The sequence below is a fragment of the Aegilops tauschii genome, chromosome 2 (genome assembly GCF_002575655.3).
Source record: "Aegilops tauschii subsp. strangulata cultivar AL8/78 chromosome 2, Aet v6.0, whole genome shotgun sequence".
Taxonomy (NCBI): Eukaryota; Viridiplantae; Streptophyta; class Magnoliopsida; order Poales; family Poaceae; genus Aegilops; species Aegilops tauschii.
This window is the reverse complement of record NC_053036.3, coordinates 411,307,157-411,329,751: the sequence shown is the minus strand read 5'-3', so window position 1 is coordinate 411,329,751 and position 22,595 is coordinate 411,307,157. Positions and strand designations below refer to the sequence as shown.

Here is a 22,595-nt window from a genome sequence, read left to right as displayed (position 1 = left end):
TGAATACTCTACCCTCGAAAACTGTTGCGATCCCCTATACTTGTGGGTTATCAAAGGGCTTTGCACTTTTCAGCTTCGTTATGAACTTGCACACACTTGCTGGCGGAAAGCTTCATCCGTTCTCTTGATCCTTTTGCTGCATCACGTTTCTGTTGAAACTGCTCTTTGAGCTGATGCAGCATCTGCTTGAAGTGTTTGACATCCTCCACACTGAGATTGGCCACATTCTTCTTGAATTGGGCTTTCTCGTGATCAATCTTGTTCTTCAGTTCGACAATCTTCTGAGCCAGAGCTAGCTCATTTGCAATGGCACTGTGAAAAGAGACACTGATGCCAATTGGAAGCTGAAGATCATCAATACTGAGGTCAGGGTTGTCAAACCACTCATCAATGAAGTTATTCAAGAAGTCCACATCAAAGAGGGGCAAATCATTGAGGATTTCCGCCTCTTGTTTGCTCTTTATCAACAGCTCAAGAGCATCATCGCCAAGATCGTCGTCACTTGACAGATCAATGGCTTCGTTCTCGTTCCTCAGAATGGCCGCTGGGGTCAGGTCTTGACCAGAAATCTGGATGGGCTTCTTCTTCTTCTCGGTCTTGGAGATGCGAGAAAGATCTTCAGACTGCACACTGGCTTCAGGAGGTGCAGTGGCCAGAGGCTTCGCACGCGAAGCTTTAGGTGCAGTGGAGGGCTTTGAAGCCTTTGGTTTCTTCTACTTCTGTGGCTTTGGTGGAGCAGGCGCTTCATCAGAATCAGCGTCGTCTGCAGAGTGCTCCACGGCTGTCCCCTGAACAGCAATGTGTGTGATGAGACCTTCGAGGTTGTAGAAGGGCCCGATGATATTGGGTTCAGCATCACGGGTGCCATCAGCCCGAGGAGCAGGTGGACCGGGGTTGAAGTCGAGTCCGAATGCTTTCTTGTTTTTCACAGCAGAGTCCTTGGCAAACTTGTTTGCACATGAACAGATTGTCGTCACGACACCATAGCAGAGAAGATGGGTCAGCATTCTCTAGCTGTGGTCCGTGAACCATGCAAGGATAGAAGACTTGAGCAATGGCTTCAGTTCTGGACCTGGGTGGAAGATTTTTGAAGAGAATATCTCCCCATGGTCGTTTGATGGCATTCTTCTCCGCATACTCAGCAGTCACAAATCTGTACAGAAACCATTGTTCAACCGAGTATCTGCGAATCCATTGGATTCGAGTCTTGCGTTCGCCAGAGGTTTCTTCAGTGTCTGTCTTGTACAACTCAAGCGGGCCACGGCGCCCCTCGATGCGGTCGTGAGAGCCCGCCTCGCCGCTCTCCCCAGAAGCGCCGACAGCAGCGGCAGCGAGCACGAGGCGGCCGCACTCTCCAGCCTCGTCAACGATTACCTCCTCGAGACGGACGCGACAGTCCCGTCGGCCACCCTCGCGGTGGAAGCCTCCTCTGATCTGGATGACGAGCCTAACGGCGACACCAGCTCAACGGCAGCGGCCGACATGCTTGCGGAGATCAAGGACAATCTTGACTCAACCGGTAGAAGTGCTGACGAGCTACGCCGCCGGCTCGTCTTTGCCGTGGCGGATGCCATGCGCGGGTTGGATGATCTGCGGCCGAACCAGTCGGCTTTCTGGCGCGCCGTGATGTCCCGCCTGCGCGAGCGTGGCCACGACGCCGGCCTGTGCAAGGTGCGTTGGGACAAGTCGAGTGGCGTGACCGCCGGGAGCTACGAATACATCAACGTCATCGCTGGCGGGGGCGAAACAAGGTACATCGTGGATATCGGCTTCGCGGCGGAGTTTGAGGTCGCACAGTCGACCGAGGAGTACGAGGCAGTTCGGACGGCACTACCGGAAGTGCTGATCGCGCGCCCGGAGCACCTCAGGCAGGTTGTGAAGCTTGCAGCATCCGCAGCACGGCGCTCGCTCAAGAGCAGCGGCGTCAGTGTGCCGCCCTGGAGGAAGAGGCGGTTCATGATGACCAAATGGCTAGGGCCCTACAAGCGGACGGTTAACTCTATTCCGGCATCAGCGGGTACGGCATTAGGCGGCAATGGCGTGGTGGCCGTCTGCCGGACCATAGTTGGCTTCGCCCCTCAGACTACCGTGGGGACGTCGTCAGGCTTTTGGGGGTGAGGTGTGGTTGGTATTTAAAAGATTGCTATGTAAAGTTTGGAGATTGCATGGCCTTCCGTTGTCTTTCTAGAGAATTCAACTAAATACTCCCTCCGTTCCTAAATATAGGCCCTGTTTGGATCCCTAAATTAGAGTTAGTTTTAGTTAGTTGGGACTCAAATAACCCAAAAGTATGATGGGTTAGTTTGGGTTAGTTGGATCTAACCCACCCCAAAAAACTAGTCCATACTAGAGGAGCTTATTTGAGTTAGTTCTCCTTGGCCCACTAGAAAAATTAGTAAAAAAGTACCCCTCCCATCCAAACAGGGTTCAAAGTAGTCAAATGATTGAGAAAGAATATTTATTGTTAATCTAACCCTATCATCCAAAACAGCTCTTTGGTTAGAGTTAGTTTAGAGTTAGTTCAGGGTTAGAATCTAACTTTAACCTCTAACTAAGTTAGAGTATCCAAACAGGGCCATAAGTCTTTTTAGAAATTTCATCAAATGACTACATACGAAGCAAAATGAGTGAATCTACACTCTAAAATATGTCTACATATATCTGTATGTTGTATTCCATTTGAAATGTCTAAAAAGACTTACATTTATGAACGGAGGGAGTATTTGTCTTTTTAAAGATTTCAACAAGTGACTACATACGAAGCAAAATAAGTGAATCTACACTCTAAAATATGTCTATATACATCCGTATGTGGTAGTTCATTTAAAATATCTAAAAAGACAAATATTTAGAAACAGAGGGAGTAGATCGCTAGGGGTTTGATTTAGAGAAATAGAAGTGCACATATTTATTGGAGTATTAAATTGTTTTTTTCCAAGAAATGAGTATTCATTTGTTAGGTCACTAGATAATTGTTGTCTTGTTGATACTTTGCTTTCCTTAGCATTGTAATATTTATATAGTTCTTATATCTCTGCTATTTAAAAAGAACCCAAAGTTCCTTTTCCTGCCGACGGACCGCATTCTGCCCACCTTCGTTCATCCGTCCTATCTTTTTTTCCCGATTGGCAAGTGACGATTCGATTCAATCACCATAATTACATAACTCAATGGGCATCACACCTTTCCCTTTAAAAAATCACAATCATAATAATTATATGTCCGAGGTGTCACACCTTTCCTTAAACAATCGCAATCACCATAATTACATGCCGCAATGGGCGTCACACCTTCCCATAAAATCGCGTCCGAAGTCACCTGCACCAAAATCATGTCGCAAACCGTCGCCATCGATCCCACTTATCCGCTACCTCCGATGCCACGACAACGAAGCCTAAACTACGCCTACCTCTGTGCATGGATGCTGCTACCTTACGCGCCGGAATAGCACGGCATGGATGCCGCCACCAATGTAGCCGCTGTCGTCGCCACATGCCTCGACCGCACGCTTGGACGGCATGGAGAATCTCTGCCTGTAGAGAGTGTTGGTTTCCTTCATTTGGTAGGATTTTTCACCGCTGCTTCATGTAGGTCGTTAGATCTTCTCTTCCCGTGTATGCATGCCATGACGTAAATGCATCCGCTCAATATTTGCTTTCAGACTGGGTCATCGTCAACGTGTTGCTGCCTAGGCTTGGTTTGCGTGAGGTTGTTGCTCCTTTTGCGAAGCATCCATGCAGCCCATCAGTTCAGCCACATCTCCAGCATCTATTGCGCCAAGACCAAGAACACGAAGGATGGACAGGTTCTAGCTTCGCTAAGCAGCAGATGTAACAACCGATGGCACTCTTCAGGGCAGTACGTACTGCTACGTGGTAGCCATTGCTAGCCAATTCTAATCTGCTTTCTCTCTCCAAAAATTATAATCAGTTATATATGCAGACCCTCTTGCATCTTGTCTAATGTCAAAGAATTATCGTCCACTAAGTTCGCCTTAAAGAAAAATCACCACATCACACGCTATGGCACGACGGAACTTACCATCTGCGCAATCAGAAGAGAGGATTGAATTGGGCCCTGTTTAATTGAAGAGGGAAGTTAATCTTTATAATTCATTTGCATCGGGGATCGTCCATTAGATCAGTAGCTAAACACAAAGGTATTGCAAGTTATATGGATGTACAATGCGACACGGATTTTAGCATAGCAGTTTCTCTCAATTGTCGTTGGAGTGTGCTAATTTTTTTACAATCCAATTTTGCATAATCAGTATGCATCTCATTAGAATGAGAATGTGTACTAGGTCATTATTTATTCCCCCTCTAATACAATTTAGTTCTGTTGATCTAGCATTCCACATTTCTAACAACTGAAGAATTTGGCAGTATTTTTCTGGAAACAACAAGCCTCCTCGTCGATTTTCATTATAGAAACCGTTTTTCAAAACAACAGTATTTATCCCCGTATATGCTCTTATTGCATTACAAGAAATGGCTCCCGTAGCAACGCACAAGCACATACCTAGAAAAACTAGTAAAAGGGCCCATGCGTTGCAACAGGAAAAAAAAATCAACATCTCAAGTGGCCATGACCGCATTTTGCTGCATCAACGAGATACACTAGCATTCCCAATTTCTTGAAATCATGAACAATTTTTGAAATAAAAAACAATTTTTAAACTCATGAACATATTTGAAATCATGAACATTTTTCAAATTCGTGAACACTTTTACAAATTTTTGAATATTTTCTGTAATCAAGAATATTTTTTGAATTCATGAACATTTTATACTATTTTCAAACTAAAAATAAAAAATGTGAATGTTTTTAAACATTTTTCTTGGATCGGCAAACATTTTTTGGAAATTGTGGAACAATTTTTTAAATTCATGAATATTTTTTTGATTTAACGAACATTTTTTGAATCAGCGAACATTTTTTGAATGAATAAAATATTTTCTAAGTCACGAAGAGTTTTTGAATTTTTAGGATATTTTTCCATTCATGAACATTTTTTGAATTGGCGAAATTTTGTTCAATTTCATTAACATTGTTCAATACACAAACTTTTTAAAAAATCATGATTTTTATTTCCCAAAATTTTGTTTTCAAAATTTCGAACATTTGTTGAATAAGCAAATGTTTTTTTATAAAATCACGAACATTTTTTGAATCCACAATTGTTTTATGATTTATTAAACATTTTATTTCAAAATTCTCATTTTTTTTATTTTTGGAACTTTTTTAAAGTCCCAAAATATTTAAACTAGTAAAAAATGAAAAATGAAATTTAAAAACAGGCCGCCCTAGTAAAGCCTGTTAAAAAGCACTCACAAGTGTGACGACCTTCAAAGCCAATTGGTTTTCTTGTTTGTTAAGCTTACAAAGATTAGCGTGCACAAGCAAGTCGTTAATCCACCCTAGTGATGGCGACGTGGCGGATGAACTAAGGAACTTGGGAGTGATTTCTATGCTAGATTCCCGTTGCCATATCCATGGTGAATCATTTGTCTAATTTATTCCCACTGCCTAATAATACCCTCGTTCCCCAGTCAGTTTTGGTTACCCAAGATTACTCCAGCCAATATGTAGTACCCAACTCTTCATCATCGTTGCTTGTCTACCTAGTGGCTACAGGAGAGAGAATAGGTTTTGGCACATGGATCCAAATTTGCATATGGTATTGATATGTCTCGGTCGTATCTATAATTTTCGATTGTTTCATGCCAATAATCTAACTTTCATATACTTTTGACAACATTTTATATTATTTTTGGGACTAACATATTGATCCAGTGCCCAGTGCCAGTTCTTGTTTGTTGCATGTTTTTTGTTTCGCAGAATATCCATATCAAACGAAGTCCAAACGTGATAAATTTTTACGCAGATTTATTTTGAAATATATGTGATTTTTGGGAAAATGAATCAAGGCAAGATGATGCACAAGGTGGCCACGAGGCACCAGGGCGCGCCCATGGGGTGGTCACGCCCTAGTGGCTTGTGAGCACCTCGTAAGTCGGTTGCCCCCCTTCTTTCGCCGCAAGAAAGATAATATCCAGAAAAAATCATATTAAAATTTCAGCCCAATCGGAGTTACGGATCTCCGGATATTTAAGAAACCGTTTTCGGCCAGAAAACAGGAACGTGAAACAGAAGAGAGCAGAGAGAGAGATCCAATCTCGAAGGGCTCTCGCCCCTCCGCAGCCATGGTGGCCATGGACCAGAGGGGGGACTCTCCTCCCATCTAGGGGGAAGGCCAAGGAAGAAGAAGGAGAAGGTGGGGGCTCTCTCCCGGTGGCGCCGGAACACCGCCGGGGCAACCATCAGAACGACGATCTACACCAACAACTTCACCGCCGTCATCACCAACTCTCTCCCCCTCTATGCAGCAATGTAACACATCTTCTCCCCACTGTAATCTCTACTTAAACATGGTGCTTCATGCCACATATTATTATCCAATAATGTATGGCCATTCTATGATGTTTTAGTAGATTCGTTTTGTCCTATGGGTTGATTGATGATCGTGATTGGTTTGAGTTGTATGTTTTATTTTGGTCTTATCCTATGGTGCCCTCCGTGTCATGCAAGCGTGTGGGATTACCGTTGTAGGGTGTTGCAATACGTTCATGATTCGCTTATAGTGGGTGGCGAGAGTGATAGAAGCTTATACCCGAGTAAGGGGGTTGTTGCCAACGGGAGTAAAGAGGACTTGTTAATTAATGCTATGGTTGGGTTTTTCCTTAATAAACTTTGGTAGTTGCGGATGCTTGCTAGAGTTAAAAGCATGTTAGCTCATGCCTCTCCCTCATATAAAATTGCAATAATGGTGACCGATCTAGTTATCGATTGCTTAGGGACAAATCCTTCTCTTATGTTACAAAAAGCTTTCTACTAAACAACTAACTTTTATTATCTTGCAAATTACTCATAGTTTTGTTGTCGCTAAGTGATACGTCCATTTTGCATCATGTTTTTTGTTGATATTTATTGCATTATGGACTATTATTTCACTTTATGATACAATTCTTATGCCTTTTCTCTCTTATTTTACAAGAATTGTATGAAGAGAGAGAATGCTGGCAGTTGGAATTCCGGACCGGAAAGGAGAAAATCTGAGATACCAATTTTGCACAACTCCAAATGTCCTAAAACCATACGGAGAATTGTTTTGGAATATATGAAAATATTGGGCGAAGAAAGTATAGAAGGGGAACCACTAGGTGGCCACAAGCCCGGGTGTCGGGGAAAACAGACAGGGGTGTATATTTTCCCCTGACTCGTGCATGGACAAGCCAAGGCCAAGCCAAGATGCAAGAGACCAAGAGCTTTGAAGGACCAACATGCGGTTCAAGAAGACCAAGATCAAGCCAGAAGAGGAAGACACCGCCAGGAGAAAAGCCTCCCCTGCCGGGCAGACGAGCTCGGCAGGGGCAGGGGCCACCCCCAGAAGAAGGTACCCAAGACGTCCCGGCAGGGCTTGCCGGGACTCACGAAGGCATAACCACCTCACTCAACCACTCCGCCATGACCCACGTCGTCAATCAGTGCGGTGTCAAGCCGCAAAGTGACTAAGTGGCAGCCATTTGCCACATGGCGACCTCTTTCTACAAGAAATGCCTACAGATGACACCCGTCCTGCGACGTGTCAAGCGAGTAGGCGTGGAGCTGGCGAGACAGCCCGGCAAGGCTTGCCGGGCAACCAGTGACGTGACATTAAGCGGTGCATTTAATTCACCTTGTCAGCCTGCAGAGTTAGGTATGATAGCACTTTTTGCTATCTTATCAGTGCATAATGACTACTTCGCCATTGTGGTAACCCCTTAATCTATAAAAGGAGGCCCATGGCAATCGTAGAAAGGGTTAGAAGATTGGATAACCAACACGCACATACGCGCGTAGCCACTGCCGCCCTTGCCGGGCAAGTGTACTACGCTCCACTACCATTCTTCCACCATCAATCCACCAAAGCAGGAGTAGGGTTTTACTCCTCACGGCGGCCCGATCCTGGGTAAACTTGCTTGTGTGATCGCTGCCGTGCTAGCCCACGCTCGTCTACTCTTTGTGCAACTCGACGTCTCCCTGCTGAACCAGCAAGGGGCCCTCTGGTCCCATAGGTGGCTGTGGTTTCCCACGACATCTTTGGCGCGCCAGGTAGGGGGATCATTGGTGCGAACCTGAAAGCGTGAGCAGCGCGATCTATCCGTGGTAGCCCGCTCGAAGCCTCTGGCATTTGCGGCGCCCATGAAGATACGGAAACTAAGCGGGGCCATCCCCGCGCCGCATTGTTCGTCTCCACGCCTCGCTGTAGCCACGACTATGGCGAATATTGCCGCTGGTGGCGATATGCTCCTCTCGGCGACCCAGGCGGCGCGCCCGCCGTTCAGGCGTCATTCGGGAAAAGGAAGTGGGTCGCGCGGGCGCAAGGTCCCTCTTTCCTATTCCTTCCCTTCAACAGCAATCGAGCCATATTGGCCCTGGCATCGCCAATGTCAATGACTACCGCGCGATACTCGGTCTAGTATTTGCCCTATTTCGAGAAATCCTGAGTGAAGCGCTGGTATGAATCCGTTGGTTGACGCCTCGGCAAGCATGCCCCGGCAAAGCCATCTACGTTGGTATATTCCATGCGATGGCTGCCGCCAGGCTGTTTCAAAGAAAGGAGGGGGGAAGGGGGACCGGGAGAGCCCGGCACCGTGCCCCGATGCCCGCCAGTCGCACAAGACGTGCGTCGGTCCCTGCCGGGAACGAAAAGACTGCCCGATTGGCTTCCACTCCTTCGGGCGTCGCGAGCGCTCCAAGCGCGCACGGCCCGGCAGAGGAGAAAGGAGCTTGAAACGAAAGCTAAGTCTACATTATCGCTTCTTGTTGATACATTTAGGGTTTTTGCAGTTGTTTATCCCTTAACTTTAGTGAGTGTTCGTATCGTGACAACCCTCATGTGATGGAACCTTGGCTAGTTTCTTTGATCATATCATCGTCCTGTCTTGAGCCATGCTCGCACGTCGAGAGGCTGCGTCGAGAGCTACCTAGGAAAAACCCGCTGGGACACATCCACGCCAAGATGAATGTTAAGGGCCAGACCCTTACGACAATCACGGCAATATGATACCGGCAGGCATCCAGAGCAGACATAGGGATTGATCATACGAACACAAACATATAGAGTCAAAGGGATAAACACAGATTTGAGATCCAGCTAAGAATATCAGTTCCACGCAAACACTAGAGATAGAGTGACTAAACAAAAAGTATACGTCATGTTTCATTACAGGGCAACGCAGGAGCAATAGCGGCCCGATACTTGGTCTGATGACTAGATGAAGCCGTTCAGACGTGAAGGACCCTGGCGGCCCGAGGAGCGGCTTTCTCCTTGGCAGCTGCGACATCAGTGCCCGCTGTCCGCTTCTTGAATCCGTCGTCAAGGTTGAGGTCCGGATGGCGGGAGGCAATATTGCTCAAGACCATGAAGAGGGCATCGCGGGCAAGTTTCCGGGACTCGGTCGCGAAACGCTCGGCCCTCCCCTCCTCGTGCACCTTCAGCTTCTTGATCAGCTCGTTGAAGAAGACTCCCAGCTTGGCGCTTGGAATCTCATGCTTGTTGACTGAGAAAGCTGGGTCGTACGTGCCCATCACCACAGCTTGGGCGGCAAGACGCTCGGCGATGTCGATCAGGCTCTTGATCCAGAGGTCGACCTGCTTGGTCTGATTCTTCAACTTGTCCCCTGCATCCTGTCGGAGACGCTTGGCGGTGTCCAGATCCTTGGACAGCAGTTTCTGGCGGGACTCGCTGGACTCGGCCATGCCTTCCAAGGTGCCAATCCTGGCCTTCATGTCAGTGATGGTGCCGTTGGCGGTCTCAAGACACTGGGTTTTGGAGGAGAGCTACGACTGCGTGTCAGCCAAGAGGACCTCCGCCTTTCCTGCTTCTTCCTTGAGGGCCCTCACCTCCTTGGCGCTCCCGGCAAGATCTTCCATCAGCTTAGCCACCTGCTGGTCGAGGTCAGTCTTGGCAGTGGATGCGGCAGCCAGGTCGTCAGTAAGCTTCTTCAGTTGAGCGGCAGAGTCGGCAGCAAGGGCATCCAGGGCAGCTCCATGCTTGTCCTCCAGTTCCTTGGTACGCTGGCACACAAGAGCCTCTAGATTGTCGTCCATGGCACGGAGAGTGGCTTCGAGTTTCTCTTCACGGAAGGAGATCTCTTGCTCTCTTGCGTCCAGGGGCGCCTTGCGGTCCGCCATGCGCGCCTCGCGAGCCAAGACATCCTCTTTTGTCATCAGGAGCATCTCTTGCTGCCTCAGGAGCACCTTGAACTGCTTGTCACGCCACTCACGCAACTCTAGGCATTTATCCTTCAACTTCTGGTCCACCTTGCTGGCGGACTCGTGCCGCTACTTGAACGCCTGCCACTTCTGGTTGTGCCGGGCCTGCATTTCCTTCACGCCCGTCGCCATGCATTCCATGAAGGACAAGTTCATTGCGACGGCGGCTGAGTCATCATCCTCTCCAGCTCCCTAATAAAAGCGGTGCCAGGAGACGTTGAAGCTCTTCATCGAGCTCCGCGCCCGTCGTCAGAGACAGGCCGGGGGCTCCAATGCCAGGTGGCAACAACACCATGGCCAACGTGTTTGAGGAGGGTGGCGGGGTCTCAGCGACGGTCCCAGAGGAGGGGAGTGGGCCCATGGTTTGGAGAGGAACTTTCACCTCGACGACCACTTCCTCCTCCGGGGCATTTTCCGAGGAATGCTCTACCACCGCCAAAGGATCCTGGCGGTTCCCGGCAGCAAGGTCCTGTCCCTCAGCAGCAGTAATCTCTACGGCCTCATCTACGACAGCCCTTCCTATATCAGCCACCACCTCTAGCAGCTCTGGCTCCTCAGCTTGGGGGCTGCACATGAAAAGGCAGGCAAACAGCAAAGAAACGAAAGTTCAGGCAAATAGGGGAAATCAAGGGAAGTGATCAGAACAAGAAAGAAGAGAGGGAATAAGTGGAGTACCTGGGGAATTCTGCCGGGCAGGGACCTCAGTTTCCCCGGCAATGTCTGTTGCCGGGCCATGAACTTTACTCTCTGCCATGGTAGTCACGGCAGCCTGCTGCGCGGCCTCATCTGCAGAGGGTTCCATGGGGATCTTTTCGGTTCGAGTGGCGGGGGAAGCATGCCCCTCCGAGAGGGGCTCGCCCTGCATCATCTCCTCTCCCCCTCCGGCCGAGGGAACAATGAGGCCGTCCCCGGCGCCTCCAGCGGATGGCACCAAGTCCCCACTCCCGGGCCAAGGGCTGGATTGGGGGCTCGGCACGGGGTCCTCTGCATCACCCCCCCCTGCCAAGGCTGGGCTCTCCGCGCCCCTCAGCAACCCAAGACGTCGGAGCTTCTTCCGTGGGCGGTAAATGAGGGCTTCCGTGTCCTCCTCCACTTCCCTGACGGCAGCAGCAAAACGAAAGGTCAGTCAGTGAAGGTAATCAAACATATCGAAGACCATGCTACTATAAAATATCTTATGGAAAAGAAAGATGCTAAAGCTAGACTTATTTAATGGGTTCTCTTGCTACAAGAATTTGATTTACATATTAGTGATAGGAAAGGAGCTGAGAACCCCGTAGCTGATAATTTGTCTAGGCTTGAAAATGTGCTTGATGGACCAATACCTATTGATGATAGTTTTCCTGATGAGCAATTAGCTGCAATAAATGTTGCTCATAATACTCCTTGGTATGCTGACTATGCTAATTACATTGTTGCTAAACATTTACCACCTAGCTTTACATACCAACAAATGAAAAAATTCTTCTATGATTTAAGACATTACTTTTGGGATGACCCACATCTTTATAAAGAAGGAGTAGATGGTATTATTAGACGTTGTGTACCTGAGCATGAACAGGGACAAATCCTACGGAAATATCACTCCGAAGCTTATGGAGGGCATCACGCCGGAGACAGAACTTCTCATAAAGTATTGCAATCTGGATTTTATTGGCCTACTCTCTTCAAGGATGCCCGTAAGTTCGTCTTATCTTGTGATGAATGTCAAAGAATAGGTAATATTGGTAAGCGTCAAGAAATGCCTATGAATTATTCACTTGCTGTTGAACCATTTGATGTTTGGCGATTTGATTACATGGGACCTTTTCCTTCCTCTAATGGGTATACACATATTTTGGTTGTTGTTGATTATGTTACTAAATGGGTAGAAGCTATTCCAACCAGTAGTGCTGATCACAACACCTCTATTAAAATGCTTACGGAAGTTATTTTCACAAGGTTTGGAGTCCCTAGATATTTAATGACTGATGGTGGTTCACACTTTATTCATGGTGCTTTCCGTAAAATGCTTGCCAAGTATGATGTTAACCATAGAATTGCATCCCCTTATCATCCTCAGTTAGTGGTCAAGTTGAACTTAGCAATAGAGAAATAAAGTTGATTTTACAAAAGACGGTCAATAGGTCCCGAAAGAATTGGTCTAAGACATTAGATGATGCACTTTGGGATTACAGAACAGCTTATAAAAATCCTATGGGTATGTCTCCTTATAAAATGGTTTATGGAAAAGCCTGTCATTTGCCTCTTGAGTTAGAACATAAAGCATATTGGGCAACCAAAGAACTCAGTTATGATTTCAAACTTTCCGGTTGAGGGAGTCCTGGATTGGGGGGTCCTCGGGTGTCCAGACTATGTGACGTGGGCCAAACTAATGGGCCGTGAAGATACAAGACAGAAGACTTCCTCCTGTGTCCGGATGGGACTCTCCTTTGCGTCGATGGCAAGCTTGGCGTTCGGATATGTAGATTCCTTCCTTTGTAAACCGACTCTGTACAACCCTAGGTCCCTCCGATGTCTATATAAACCGGAAGGTTTAGTCCGTAGGGGTAATCATAATCATACAGGCTAGACATCTAGGGTTTAGCCATTACGATCTTGTGGTAGATCAACAATCAAGTAGGAAGTAGGGTATTACCTCCATCAAGAGGGCCTGAACCTGGGTAAACATCGTGTCCCCCGTCTCCTGTTACCATCGACCCTAGACGCACAGTTCGGGACCCCCTACCCGAGATCCGCCGGTTTTGACACCGACATCGGTGCTCTCATTGAGAGTTCCACTGTGACGTCGAAGACATGATCGATGGCTCGCCTTGTCATCAAGGACAGCATCACCTCCAGAGAAGCCCTGGCCTCAGGCCAAACCCTCAGGTTAGGCGACTTTACCATGATCGCCCTTTTGGCCGTTAAGCCGACGGTGACCTCTCAGGTCATCTAAAATTGCCTCCGTGTTGACTCCGAATACTCCAAACGGATGGATCCGGCGGAGTTGTCATCTTTAAACGAACTCCTGGACCGCATCGCCGCCATGGGGGTCGCTACAGATTATGATCAGATTGGGCTTAAACCCGATCAGAGAGAAATTAAATCTCCGCCGACCACCCATCAGATAGCGGTCGTAGAGGAGAAAAACAACAACTCTTCCTCTATGTTGAAGACGAACTATGTTCGGATATCCAAGCTCAAACAGCCGGATACCTATCTGCGGAACGACACTCCCAGCCCTCCAAACCTAGTGTCGGACGTTGGGCCTGAAAAATCAGTTGACATCCCGGAGCCCGAACTATTAAGCTCGGAAATTTTTCAAACTCCGGACTCCAAACTGGGTCAGGGTTCGGATTTAAAGCCACCCACCCACCACAAGCAATATTCGCCAAGAAATTCCGGTCATCCGGATATATGCGACCTCACGTGCATACGACAGCAGTCTTAGGAAACAGTCCATCACTTTTGGGCCAGGTTCCTCCTTGTCAAAGAGAAGATTAAAGATTCCCGCGACGAGGACGCGATTTTAGTATTCTGCAATAATTGCACAAACGAAGGAATCCTCAACGCCATCAACCGCCGTCGCGTATTACACTTCGCTGACTTGGCAACTATAGTACAGTAGTACTGCGCAATGGAAAGCGCCTGGAAAACTCAGACAGCTCGCTGGGAACCCCCGGTTTCCGCTCAACCCCTCGGGCGGGCGAAAAGGGTGCACCCTCACATGGCACCCGGCCCCATATTGAAGAAAACTAAGCCCGATACGGGACGCGGAACCATTCTGGAGGGATGGCTCGATAAGCCATGCAAAATACACACGACACCGGAAACCGAACCAACCCACAGCCTTAGAGCATGTTGGATACTTCGGCAAGTGGCCAAAAGCGGCGAGGACATCATCACCAAAAGCACCTCAGAGCAACGTCCCCTTGACGACGACGACCTCAGAGTATTGACAGTCTTTGAGACCTTCGCTTCAAACAATCGGTGCAAGCGGGCACTCCGCGACCTCACCAAAGTCTGCCAAGTCGTAGCTATAAACCCCTGGAACAACACGGCCATAACTTTCAATGCCATTGACGAACCAAAATTCCCGTCAGTCTGGGCACCAGCCGCCTTGGTCCTCAATCCAATTGTGGACGGCTTTCGGATTACTAAAGTGCTCATGGACGGTGGCAGCGGACTAAACCTCATCTACGAGGATACACTCAGCAAAATGGAAATAGACAGGAGCCGCATCGAGCAAAGTAATACGACCTTCCGAGGGATTATCCTCAGTCGGGAGGCGCGATGCGCGGGGAAAATCACACTCGACGTGGTATACGGCACGCCGGAAAACTATCGCTCCAAAGAGATAACCTTCCAAGTGCCCCCCTTCAACAGTGGATATCACGCCCTGTTGGGGCGAGACGCATTCACACGCTTTCAAGCCATACCCCATTACGGGTATATGAAGCTCAAAATGCCTGGGCCCAACGGTATTATCACTTTCACCAGCGATCCGGACATAGCACTCCACGCCGAAAATAAAACCGCATCCCTGGCCCTCGAAGCACTGTCCGAAGCTCTCGCGGCTGAAGAGTTAACCGCACTACGCTCCACGGTGGACAGGGACGACGTAATTCTTGATAAGTGGCCCAAATCCACCTCCTTCAAACCAGCTGATGAAATAGTCAAATTTCAAGTCCACCCGACGGACCCCAAGAAGACAGCTTCCATCGGGGTGCAGCTGGACCCAACGGTTGATGCCGCACTACGAGCGTTCCTACGTGAAAACTGGGACATATTCGCCTAGCACCCTTCTGATATGCCAGGGATCCCACGCAGGTTGGCCGAACACAGCCTCAATGTATTAAAGGGATATAAGCCGGTCAAGCAAACACTGCGGCGCTTTTCCGAACCCAAACGACAAGCTATGGGGGAGGAGCTAGCCAAGTTAATCTAGGCCAGATTCATCAGAGAAATAAAACACCCGTACTAGCTAGCAAACCTGGTGATGGTGCCAAAGAAGGATAAATCCTGGCGCCTGTGTGTCGATTTCAAAGACCTCAACAAGGCCTGCCCTAAGGATCCCTTCCCCCTCCCCCGCATTGATCAGATTATCGATGCTACCGCAGGACATGACTCACTGTGTTTCCTCGACGCATACTCTGGATACCATCAAATCAAAATGAAGGAGTCCGATCAAGCCGCAACGACATTCATTACCCCATACGGGCCTTTCTGCTTCAATACTATGCCCTTCGGGCTCAAAAACACCGGCGCCACCTACCAACGCATGAGCCAAACATGCCTGGAGAAACAAATCGGCAAGACAGTTGAAGCATATGTGGATGACGTAGTCATCAAGACTAGACATGTTGAGTCATTAATAGACGACATGCGTCTCACATTCGATAACCTCCGCACATATGACATCAAGCTCAATCCGGAAAAGTGTGTTTTCGGTGTTCCCGCTGGAAAACTTCTGGGCTTCATCGTTTCCAATAGAGGAATTGAGGCAAATCCAGCCAAAATCCGGGCTTTGTCACAATTGGCTATACCAACAGACCTTAAACAGGTCCAAAAACTAGCCGGGTGTGTGGCAGCTTTAAGCCGCTTTATCTCTAGATTAGGAGAAAAAGCATTGCCACTTTATCGCCTTCTCCGACGCACCAACCACTTCGAGTGGACGGATGCGGCAACGGCTGGACAGGAAGAAACAAAGGCTCTTTTAGCGAGCAACCCAATCCTGGCCACGCCGAACGTCGGCGAACCAATGTTATTATACATCTCTGCAACACACAAGGTGGTGAGCGCGGTGCTCGTCGTTGAGCGAGAGGTAGACGAACACAAATTCCCACTCCAGAAACCGGTATACTATGTATCCACTGTCCTCACACCATGCAAATCCCGGTACCCTCATTACCAAAAGATAGCATATGCGGTCTTCAAGGCATCCCGGAAGCTACGACACTACTTCCAAGACTGCTCTCTCACAGTGGCTTCCGAAGTACCACTCAATGACATAATAAACAACCGCGACGCTACGGGCTGGATTGCTAAGTGGGCCATTGAGCTCCTGCCATTTGACATAACATACAAACCATGCCGGGCCATTAAATCCCAAGTATTGGGCGACTTCGTCGCCTAATGGACAGAGGCCGAACTCCCTAAAGAGTACGGCACATATTCAAACTGGGTCATGTACTTCGATGGCTCTAAAATGCTGGCTGGTTTAGGAGCAGGCGTCGTTTTAACGTCCCCCACTGGAGACACAGTCCAGTACGTACTCCAAATACTATACACAAACTCCAATAATGCAGCCTAATACGAGACCTTATTGCACGATCTTCGGATGGCTACCTCCATGGGCATACAATGCCTAGAGGTGCGCGGGGATTCAAATCTCATAATATCCCAAATAAATGGAGACCTCGATGCCAAAGATTCGAAGATGGCGGCCTATCGTAACGCCGTACTCAAAATATCAGCTTGGTTCGAGGGACTCGAGTTTCATCATGTGGCTAGAGAAAGCAATCAAGCGGCGGATGTTCTTTCTCGCATGGGCGCCAAGCGTGACCTCATCCCGCCTAACATCTTTTTGGAAAGGCTCTTCAAGCCATCCGTGGTGTGGCAGGATGAGAGCGGCAACACTAGTCCGGATCCGATTATACCCCCAGATCCCGAACACGATACCGATATCACCGGGGGCTCAGCCACCGAAACAACACCATCGGCCCATCTAATAATGGCAGTAATTGCCCCATGGACCAAAGCCTGCCTACCTTAGTAGGCGAGAGCTCCCTGAGGACCAGAATGAGGCTCGGTGCATTGTTCGGTGCTCGAAAGCCTACAAGGTCCATGACGGAGAGCTCTACAAGAAAAGTGCTACCGGAGTCCTTCAAAGGTGTATCTCCGAAGAAGAAGGACGGTAGCTCCTAGCCAAAATCCATGCTGGCCTCGGCGGTCACCACGCCGTAGCTCGGGCCCTTGTAAGTAAGGCTTTCCATACAGGTTTCTTTTGGCCGACGGCCCGAGCAGTTGCACAGGACCTGGTCCAATGTTGTGTAGGATGCCAGCTCTTCGCCAATCAAAGCCATATGCCGCCTACCACTCTACAAATAATCCCCATTACTTGGCCTTTTGCGGTCTGGGGGCTGGATATGGTCGGACCCCTTAAAGGAGGAAACCATAAGAAAAAATATCTGCTAGTAATGGTAGATAAATTCACCAAATGGATAGAGGCCAAACCAGTGAAAACGGCCGAAGCTGGACCAGTGATAGACTTTATATCTAGTGTCGTGCACCGTTATGGTGTCCCACATAGCAGCATCACCGATAATGGCTCCAATTTCATAGCCGATGAAGTGAAATCCTGGTGTGCTAAATTGGGCATTAAGCTCGATTACGCCTCGGTCTATCATCCACAAACAAACGGTCAAGTCAAATGAGATAATGGTCTTATTATGAGCGGCATTAAGCCTAGACTAGTGCGGTCGTTGAAAGAATCAGACAAGCACTGAGTTTAGGAGCTCGACTCCATACTCTGGGGGATGCGGACCACGCCCAATCGCACTACCAGATACACACCATTCTTCATGGTGTACGGCCCGAGTGCGCATGTATGAAGAGAGATAAGCCGAGTTGGATCGGCATGACAGTCTAGATACCTTGGAGGAGGAGCGCGACGTTGCAAAAGCCCGTTCCGCATTATATCAACAACAGGCTCGCAGATATCAAAGCAGAGATGTGTGAGCCAAGATTTATAATGTTGGTGAACTTGTTCTACGCTTGCCAGAAAAGAAAAAGGACAAACTCATGCCCAAGTGGGAGGGTCCCTTCATCATAGATGAAGTTCTCACTGGAGGAGCGTACCGCCTGCGTGATGCATCGGACAATCGTCTAGAGCTGAACCCATGGAACGCCGCCAGATTCCGAAGATTCTACGCCTAGAGTCGGACTCTTTGTTCGTTTTCTTCTCCCTTTGTCTCCATTTTTTTCCTCTCTTTAATCTTTTCTCTAGCTTTAAGATCTTGTGCGGCTAAAACTGCACACCTATGATGTACACATCCGTAAATGTACACGTTCATAACACTTGGGGGCTTCTCTTACAGAAGCTTATTATTATTATTATTATTTTACGAGCATCAAGCTCCCCACATATGTCTTTGTTCTCATATGTACCTTTTCTTCGCCATTATATGCACCGTTATGACTTAAGTTTTGGCCAAGCTGGGTTGCCTGGCTCCTGTGCTTATGCCCTACGTTCCCGTTTGTTCGGCTAGGGCATAAAGGGAGCACCTCTGCGATTGTTACAGCCGGGTGATCCAGACGTGTACCTCAGACTGGGTGAAGCCGAAAGCTAGCGTTCTTAAGGGAATATTCGGTCGGCGGACTAAAGATGTTTTACACTCACTACATTATGAACCCCCAGATGTTACGTATACTGCGATTTTTCGATCATAGTTTGGACATGCATACTAACGCATGTTCACCCAGGGAAAGGAACCCTTAACGGAACTATTCTCCCTGGAAGATGTTTCTTACAATCAACGTGTAATATAACATAGCTAGCTGGATACAACTTGTCTGTTCAAGCAACTATGACCCCTACGCCTGGTTTCCATGCATACCTTGATCTATGATACCGTTACGGTATTCGGAAACACTTCGAGCCTTCGGGTCCAGAGGTCGAAGCGAAAAGGTCTGCCATGACAATCGTTTTACAATCCAGCTAGGGACAAATTTGTCAATTGAAGTACATAGTCACTTGGACTAAAAAACTTCTTCCTCTATGCCATCTAACAGGCTGTCTAGCTTACAATCCTGTTGGGAATACTTGGCGACTAACTGGAACTTCTTTTCCATCTGACCCCCGAGGTCCAACCCGGGCCATATGATTCGGATCAAGCTTGGTGTACCGTGTTTTTACCATGGCCCAGGCCTCTCGCGCGTCTTCTCGGCAGGCTGATATCTTCCATAATCGGAAGCGCCGCCGATCTCCCTGTACCTTCACAAGCTCCTCCATACTTCCTGGAGGAGAGGCGGATGGCCACAAAGCTTTGGCAATGCTCCGCATTGCTTGCCGAGCTCGCTCGTGCAGTTGGGACAGCTCTTGCAGCAGGTCGCCTTGAGAGCCGGACATTTCCTCTTTGGGACGGCCAGTCAGCATACCCGCAGACATAAATCTGTTAGATCATTTCTTCGCTACATTACATAAAGGTAAGGTCGAAGCATACTGAATATGCCGCCTCGTAGCCTCCTATTCTCCTTGACGGCGTCAGCTAGCTGGGCTCGCACATCTTTTAGTTCTTCGCCCAGCAAGGTATTGGAATCCTGCAGCTTGTTCTTTTCATCCCTGACCCGTGTCAGCACACGTTCTCCTGCGGCCAGTTGCATTCTGGCCTCTAGTTCGCCCGCCTGCGCGACTTTTAGTCCCCTTCCAGTTGATCTGCTGATCCTGTCATTGGAAACGCAACAGTATTAACATTACTGGTATATGATTACATTTTTCTGGATGGAAGGGAATATTACCAGGCGTTGCCTTCTTGGATTTCTCCAATTCGGCGGTAACCGCAGCCAGCCGGGTCTGACACTTTTCCATCTCTTGAGACAGCAGGCTATTCTTCTCCGTGAGTGCCTGATTATATAATGATCCTTAAATCAGTTGTATCAACTGCTTCAAATCTCGGGGGCTAATGGTATATGATTAGCAAATCTTTACTTACCCGCATATCTTTTAAATGTTGGTTCGTGGCTCCGGCAAGCCCATCCCGAGCAGCTCGGATGTATGCATCGACCGAGCTGAAGGCATTGAATGCCTCTTTTGAAAAGCCGGGGTCGCCGAGAGCGGCCTTCCGACACCGATGATTCATGGCACTCTCCACTTCAGAGTTCGTGACACACACATCATCCGAATCCTCTATGGAAGGACAATTTGACGTCACTCCCGTGTTAGCCTCCGTCCTTAAGGTAGGGTCTGGAACCTGACTGGTGGAGGCGCGACTGGCAGGATCCCCGGACATAGTCCGGCGAATGCTCTTCCTGAGAAGACGCAGTGGACAATGTCACAGTTCGATGTGACTGCCATGGGGCGTATTTAAAAAGCTATACCTCTTTGATGAAGGCTCGGCCGTGTTTTCATTTACCTTCCTCTTCGAAGGCTTGCCCGTCGCGGGCGTCGCTCTCTTATGAGTCGCCTCTGGTGCAGCATGGCGCGCTGAGCGCCTCCCCTTTGGAGCACGAGACAGTGCGGTGGGTGAGGCAGAATGAGGAAGCTCTTTCGGAGGAGATGTCTCCTGATTACTTACATGTGAGGCAGGAAGGATGTAGCGATCCGACCTCAGACGGTCAAATCTCTATGCATAAGTGTCATCCCTGGATCGGTAATGCTGACACACAGAGTACTTGAAGGATTTATAACAGAGTGTAATCACACACTTATTATAGCGAAATGTCTCAAAAGAGAACTTATTACAATAATATGGCTTAAGGCCATCTAAATAAGATAACTGCGGAAGCATCGAAGGTAAATGAGTCCATCAACTCCAACGGCATAGCTGAGTGCACGACAACGACCTAGCGCACCTTACTCTTCAACTGAAAAGTCTGCAACATAATACGTTGCAGCCCGAACCGGGTCAGCACATGGAATATGCTGGCAAAATAACACTGTAGAGCAATGAACAAGATAAAGGCTAACACTACATGCATATATGGCTGGTGGAGGCTCTATGGTTATTATGTTTTTGCGAAAAGCCAATTTTTCCCTACAACAAAGGAATATATTTTATTTAACTAGCATGGTGGTTGATAAACATTGAGAAGGTTCCTCCAACTCAATCCCAATTAAACAGTATTAATAACCCAACAAATTAATTTAGAGTGATGAGATCAAATCAATAATTCAAGTACCAGATACTCAAGCTATCCATAACCGGGGACACGGCTAATCATGATTAGTTTGTACACTCTGCAGAGGTTTGCACACTTTTCTCCATAAGACTCGATCTCCTCCGTTGAATTTCTCGCACTGCATGATGTCTGAGAAACGGATGACCGAGACATAGTCTTTCCGGAGAGGTCCCCTTAACCGATAGATAGGCCGGTACACCTACAATCCCCTACATCTGCTGGCCCATCATGGAAAGGTTTCCCACAACTTACTCATGTGACACCCCAAAATTTTGGCCTTGTTTTATTTATTAAAATGTTGCCAGGAAATAAAACTTTTCCAATTGTCAAGTTTTACCTTTTGTGATTTTGGATTTTATTCCTCTTGTGGGAAAAACCTTCAAAGGTATTGTTGGACTTGATTTCTCTCTATAATAAAACAATTATTTATTCAGTGGATTCAAATGTTGCAAGATTTATTTTCTCAAAACTTTGCTCTTATAAAATGACTTCTTTTGCATTTGGAGCCCATTTGCACTACAACCATTTGATAAATGCTCCTAAAAAATTCCACCAAAATTTGGGGATGTCATGTGATGGTTCCACATCACTTTTATGCAAAAATACCTTCTGGCCATTGGAGATTTTGAGCTCTTCACCAACTTTCCCAATCTGGTCCAGTAGGCACTTTTGCACTACAACCCATTTAAATATTTCTTTAAAAATTCTTCCAAGTGTTTGAAGATGTCAATGGAGGCATACCATTCATCTTCAAGCAAAAACCCAGTGATGTTCTTTGAAAAATTTGAGTGGATCAACCTCTTTTGCATCCTGGCCCAAATTGGTGATTTGTACTGCAACCTTATTTTTCCTTGCTCTAGTAACCCTGAGCTTTTTCCTACTTGTAGCCCTCCCTACCAGACTCTTAAGTCCAGGAGATTGGGTTCATTGGAGGTTTTGAAATGCATGTTCTAAACCCTTTTTCTTTCTACCCAAAACTGGAGTTTTGCAAAACTTGCACTATCAACTCCCTGTTTTTGCCAAACTAACCTTACCACCATCTCCTGCATCTAAGGAGACACTGATCTGGAGATTCTGGCCACTCCAAGAGTTGCCCAAGTGCATCTGACATTCTGTCGAACACCTGGTGTGCACAGCCACTTTTGGCAAGCTCTCTGGTTTGCATTGTGGACTTGAACTCCTGACCAATCCACCTTGTCCACTGAGTGTCTTGCTACCCCTACCTCCGTCCTGTGCAGTGCCAGCTCCACCCTCGAGCTCTAGAGCGCGCTGGCATTTCGTCGAGCAGGTGCCGTGCGTGCTCTGGGCGTGCCCAGAGCGCACGTTTTGCACGCGCGCGCACTACACCGACACGCCGCACTGCCGCACTCGACGCGACCCGACCCTGGCCCCTC

General features: G+C 47.9%; 1 protein-coding gene across 1 annotated transcript; it reads left to right on the top strand.

Moving 5' to 3' along the window:
- The first annotated feature begins 537 nt into the window (after positions 1-537).
- LOC109761237 (uncharacterized) lies at positions 538-2,118 on the top strand. The gene is made up of 3 exons (XM_020320045.1): positions 538-554; positions 740-883; positions 1,146-2,118. Exons 1-3 carry the CDS (start codon positions 538-540, stop codon positions 2,116-2,118), a joined length of 1,134 nt encoding a protein of 377 aa, XP_020175634.1.
- The last annotated feature ends 20,477 nt before the right edge of the window (positions 2,119-22,595 follow it).

Coding starts and splice junctions, on each gene's coding strand:
- LOC109761237 (XM_020320045.1), top strand. Junction 884..1,145: donor GCCATCAGCCCGAGGAGCAG/GTGGACCGGGGT, acceptor CATACTCAGCAG/TCACAAATCTGTACAGAAAC.